At 35.3% G+C, this 6,108-nt stretch overlaps 1 protein-coding gene across 1 annotated transcript; it reads right to left on the bottom strand.

Moving 5' to 3' along the window:
- Positions 1 to 1,368: 1,368 nt before the first annotated feature.
- LOC148836402 (olfactory receptor 2AT4-like) lies at positions 1,369 to 2,319 on the bottom strand. The gene has a single exon (XM_088914168.1). The coding sequence runs from the start codon at positions 2,317 to 2,319 to the stop codon at positions 1,369 to 1,371; it is 951 nt and encodes a 316-aa protein (XP_088770294.1).
- Positions 2,320 to 6,108: the final 3,789 nt, after the last annotated feature.

Raw genomic sequence — 6,108 nt, 5'->3', positions numbered from 1 at the left:
ACTTGTCTTATTCCTATGCTTCGATCTATGGTAATGAAAATGTTTATGCATCAATATGCACTGCTCATAACAGACTCCGAGGAGCCCTGGGACCCACCAGGTGACCCCTATGAGGACTCTGTGGTGTGAACATATTTAAGGATTAAAAGGAGGGAATGGAATGGAAAGTTACTGAGAAAAGGTGTTTTATCCTAAAAATGTTGTTTACGGACAGAGCTGTGCTGCAGAAGCAGCTGGATACTTAGAACAAAGTGTGATAGCACCCAACTCGTCAAGGGCACGGGATGTTTTAATAATGTTTATCTCTGCTGCTTGAAGAAGAGAGTATGAGAAACTATTTGAATAACTGCTCTTCTTTGCTTAAAGCAGAAACCTATAAGGAATGGAAAATTACTGCTTTGCCTGTCCTTGAAGTGTTGCATCATCTTAAAAAAGATATAAAACAAGGGCTCTCCCTGCTTGCTTTTGAATCAGCTTTCATTTCTCTGCACAGACGGGTGATGGCTTTTTCCCATATTGCAATATGAATAAAGACCTTACTAAGTAATCAAGAATACTTTCTGTGGCTCCTTTATTCTAACCATAAAATTTTCCATGACAGGTACAAGTGTACTGTGTACAAGATTGAGTATAATGACAAAAAACTTAAACTTGTAACTTGTAACAACTTGTAACTTGTATTAGACCCTAAAGACTTCAATGTTATTGTCCCGAGGAAATCAGTTATTTCCATCAATCCATTTTCTAATATTTTTTTTTTCCAGTTCAGAGTTCTGTGGAAGCCAGAGCTTATTTTGGCAAGCAATTGGTGCAAGGCAGGATGCACTCTGGACTGGATGCCACAGACAGTGACAGACACACACTCACACCAGGACCAGTTTTTCCCAGAAGTCAAATAACCTACAGTACAAGTATGTATTTGGATTGTGAGAACAAACCAGAGTACCCGGAGAAAACTCTCACAAACATGGGGAGAACATATAAAGCCTACACAAAAATGCTAACGTCTGATTTACCGTGCCACCTATTAATTATTTCTACACTATCCTATGGAGAAATAATGTATAATGTATCAGGTTACTTTGATAATAGCTGATTATTTGAAAAGCAAACTAATAAATATTACTATAAAAATGCTATAAATATTAAATCCAGAATGTTGTACAAGAGATACACTGTAGTACGTCTTTTTTGCACTGTAAATTTAACTGTTTGTTACAATCAGTACTAAAAAGGTTTATTAAGATTTTACAGTAATCAATTGTCACTAACATTTATAAAATGTTGTTCTGTGATTTAATTTGTAAAATTCATAAATATTTCACCATGATCCCTTTTACATATTGAACATTGACATTCCTGATATTATCACTTTTTGACTTGACCTGGCCGTGTTCTTAGTTTAAAGTACCTCTGGCCTGCTGCTTTGATTTTTTCATTCCTTAAGCTGTAAATGATGGGGTTGAGCAGAGGGGTGAGGAAATAATGCACCGCACCAATGATGATGCGCCCATCAGGAGGGATACTATCCACTCTCAACCCAATATAAGCAGCAGCACCAGAAACATAGTACAGAAAGACAACAGTGACATGTGAAGAGCACATTGAGAATGCTTTCTCATGGCTCTCCACTGTTTCCAGTTTCATTACAGATGCTATGATTCTACAATATGTCCATAAGACATAGAGAAATTGGATACAGATTGCAAGCATGGCAATTAACAGGGTAAAATTGATTTGAGCTGTAGCATCACTGCAAGATAATAGCACCACAGTGCGGTAATCACAAACAATATGCAGGATAAGGTTTGATCCACAGAATGGCAAAGTGCTTGCCAGTATTACAGACAATAGAGGAGCTAGGAAGCCCAGCACCCAGGCTGTGGACATCATTGTAATACAGGCTTTGGTGTTGATTAAGTTGTTGTAATGCAGTGGTTTCACTACAGCAACATATCTGTCATATGCCATTGCTGCAACAAGGAATCCTTCAACAGCTGTAAATGAGATGATAAAGTACATCTGTGCAAAGCAACCTGACAAGGAGATGGTTTTATGACCTAAAAGACCCACTAGCATCTTGGGTATGATGGTTGTTGTGATTAATATGTCTAAGACAGCCAAATTCCACAGAAAGAAGTACATGGGCACATGGAGTCGGTGGTCCAGGGATATTAAAGCCACGATAACCAGATTACCCAGGAATGTGGCCATGAAGAGGATGAGGAAGATGACAAAGAGCGCAGTGTCCTGCTCCTGTAGATTTGGCAGTCCCACAATGATGAATTCATAGTCAAGAGTGATGTTGGGTCTCCTCATGGCTCAGTTCAGGGGTACCTTGGAGGTAATGAATTTTCAGTCAATTATGACTTATTTACAAGTAGATCTCATAAAGTACCATAAAGTAAAATATTTTTGAAGGTAAAAAATGTATTTCATATGTCATGATAACGCTAAACTGACATATATTCAAATTTTTACTGCTTTACTGGATTAAATGACAGAATACACTTTAAACAATAAAAGTTGCAATGCATTGTTTTATAACACTAACCCTATATTTACAGACTTATCAATATAATAGGGCAACATAGTGACAATGAGTTTAACAATGTTGCCTCACTGCTCCTGATTTTGGGACTGGGCCATCTATGGGGAGTGTACATGACACATACTGTAGCACTCTTTTGATTTTGGGTAGTTTAATAAAGAAGAGGAGACAAAATGTTATTAATTTCAATTTTTGTATTTAGTGTTTAACACATTCTTAGTATAATACTGTAACTGAGGGCAGATGTTAAGTACAGTAATATTTAAGAAAATCGCAATAAATGTTCTCATATATTTTTGACACACATATATTACAATTTTCCTGCCCACGTATTTAAGTGCTTTGCAATCTTAATTTCAGGTCTGTTTTGAAACCTAATTATCTGTCTTAATTGAACACTGAACGATTATTCTAATAATTAATGAGTCAGACATTATTAGTTGTTAAGGTCTTTATTTAGGTCTGAAGATGTTCACTGCAAAACCAAAATGCTAAATCTTGTACATTTGTTTTTAAACAAGTTTGCCTGCATTTTGTTGTATGCTAGATGCTTTTGCTATTTTCTAGAAAAGAATGTTGCTAGTTGCAAATTATTTAACTCAATAACAAGTCAGAGATCTGCACCTCATCCACTAAAAAACTCAACTATCCTACAGAGGTTAATATTATTACAGACTCAATGCTATTCAAGACCTTCTGCTTTTATTTTGGTTCAGCATAATGAACCAGCCCTCTGTATTACTGAATAATAATCTTATCATGGTGCAAATGTGGCAAATAATGACAATGATTCCAATACCATCACAAAGCAAATGGAGCAGATGAGCCTTTGAATTACAAATTGAATGGTTATCAGTTTGATTTGTATGCAATGTCATTAATGCTTTATCTTAAATGTGGACTCCATGCACAGGACCTTCAGTCTGACAGAAGAATGTGTTGTGTGTTTGAACAAAATCCTCCTAAGTAAAACTGCAAAATCTTTACTTAAACGACAATGACAATTTATTTACAAATTACACATCAATTAGAAAGTTTTACAGTGTTTGGAACACGGCAGTGGTTCCTAGCCTTGCTCCCAGAGTAACACTGGTGTTAATTCCAGCTGAGTGTCAAAGTGCTAATTGTCCAGTCCTAATTGATGACTTCATTGATATGCCTACTTTCTCAGACTTATATTTAACTTTGAATTCAGTTAGTCTGAAGTCAACATTTCTAACTTCAAGGGTATTTTTCCCACAGTGTCTGTTATTACTAACTGAACAGCTTTTAGTAGTTGATCCATAATTGTTATCATTCAGAAGATGTCCAATTAACTACATTTCAGGCAAAATCTGAATGAGAGCACTTCTAGACTTCAGAAATTGGCAAAGGTACATAACATTTGACCTTTTCAGAGAAGAAATCAAGTTTATAAATATGTGTAAAAAGAAAACAGAAATCAATAAGCCTGTGAAATTACATTGACAAAATAGAAATTAGATGGGAAAAACTAGAAGACATTGGTTTACCACAGAACCAGGGAACCACCTGATTAGGGAATGCATACTGTATATGAAGAGATGAAGAGATGTAATTTTATCACTGGCTATTCACTGTTTCTTTGATAGTTACTGAAAGATTGATTCTGAGTACAGGAGCTAACACTGAAATAACAGAAATCATAATGACTGATTTCTAATTCTATTCAGTAAGGAAAGAAAGGAGTTTTATATGTCCTTTCAAACAAAATGAAGAGACAGAAAAGTAGAATTGAAAACCATACTTCTGTTTGTTGATTTCATGAAACCTGATTCCTGTAGAACTTGTTGATTATATTATTAAATAAAGAAAGTTCTTCCTTGATCTTCACTACTGTTCTAACAAATCCCTTATTGATTGTTTTCTGTGCATAGTAATGACTTATCAGAGACAGCAATAAAGATCAAAACAAAGCCAAACGACATGTGTTATGTTTCTTTTATAAAGTAAGACAGTGCTTAATATATTCACTTTAATGTGAATTTCAATGTGAACATAAGTACAAATAACCTGACAAATAGAACCTATTCACTTTAGCATCTGTGAACAAAATTCCAAAATGTGGCAAATGTAAAACTGATGTGAATATATGTTAAGATAATTTGATTCTAACAATTTAATATATCTCTCAAAGACATAAGTCTCTTATCTGACTTTATACTTCAATCTTTCTTACCTGTGGTTTTAAAATCTTTCTAATGTGGTCTTAAGAAAAGGATAAAGTTACAAGAATCTCATGTGCCTAATTCTAATAGTATAAACTGAATTACCAAATGAGATCAACATATTTTTTAAAAGAAAATAAAAACCAGAAAGTTGCAGATATCAGTTAACAGTTAAATTGTGCATGTTTGAAATACAATTCAGCGACCCACTTACCTGGAACCTGAGTCTATTCACTGTGCTCTTCAGGCACAGAACAAACCTGATGGACAAGAAATTCATCTTCTAATCTCTGCTGCTTTTATCGGCAGGTATTCGCAATGACCCCAGAGGCCGCTTAGTGCAGAGTTGTAACTGTAGCACTTATTAATCTGGAGAGATAGAAAGTGAACACTAGGCCCAAAGGGTTAAGAAAAAGAATGAATCACTTAATGAACAGCTAAGTTTTTACTTAAACTTTAACTAGGGAAATTCAGTCTTTAATACATAAAGAGAAACATAAAGGACATTATTTAAATATCACATTTTTTGTAAAAACATTTATTTTGATTGGTTTTGTAGAAATCTTAGAAAACAGCTTAAAGTTTGAATTCAGTGTTTTTTTTTAATAGAATATTAGACAGGGTTTTGTCTAAAGGTGTGAGTAAGGAGATGTAGGAGTTTTGTGAATTTACTGGGACAATTTATTAATTGTAGCAATAAACCAGGAGGAGATTCTTTTATGTCTATTAGAAAATCAATTGCCAGGAACAATCAGTGATGCACCCACACGGATTCAATACACAAGATACATTTTTTAATACATTGTGCATATAAAACATATAACAGTCTGCCTGGATACAGATGGCAAATCTTGTTGTGAGGGTTACCAAGATATATATGATCACAAAGAGATACAAAACAATGAGTATGCATTCAGTATACCATTCAGCTATACTGTTTCGTTAATCAGTCTCATGAATATGAATTCTACATCAGCTACTCATCAGTAAATGCATTACTCATACGAATTAAATTGATATCAACCCTTGTTGAGATACAATTGAATTCTCAATTGGCAGTGTAGAATATTGGGTTTACTTATCCAAACATAGATTTGTATTTCCCGGGGCATGGACACAAAAGACCAGCTGGCAGGCTCTGTTTCACCAACATCGAATTGGTGTCCTTGGCTCCAGACCAACCAGTCCTGGTGCGGTTCTGAGTGGCAGAAAGAAGGAAGGAGAGAGAGAGTCTGTTTGCAACATGCAGGACAGTCGTTGCTTTTCCAGGGACCTACTAGTAATCTGGCTGATTAGTAAAAACTCCATGCACAGAGGGTGGCTGTGGGTTCTTCCACCCTAAATCACTCTTTAGGGTGGAAGAAACATGGT

Source organism: Atractosteus spatula, chromosome 4 (assembly GCF_055471065.1).
Source record: "Atractosteus spatula isolate fAtrSpa1 chromosome 4, fAtrSpa1.hap1, whole genome shotgun sequence".
Taxonomy (NCBI): Eukaryota; Metazoa; Chordata; class Actinopteri; order Semionotiformes; family Lepisosteidae; genus Atractosteus; species Atractosteus spatula.
Note: the sequence above shows the minus strand (reverse complement) of the source record. Positions and strands in the feature narration are given on the sequence as shown.

Coding starts and splice junctions, on each gene's coding strand:
- LOC148836402 (XM_088914168.1), bottom strand. CDS start 2,319: ATGAGGAGACCCAACATCACTCTTGACTATGAATTCATCATTGTGGGA.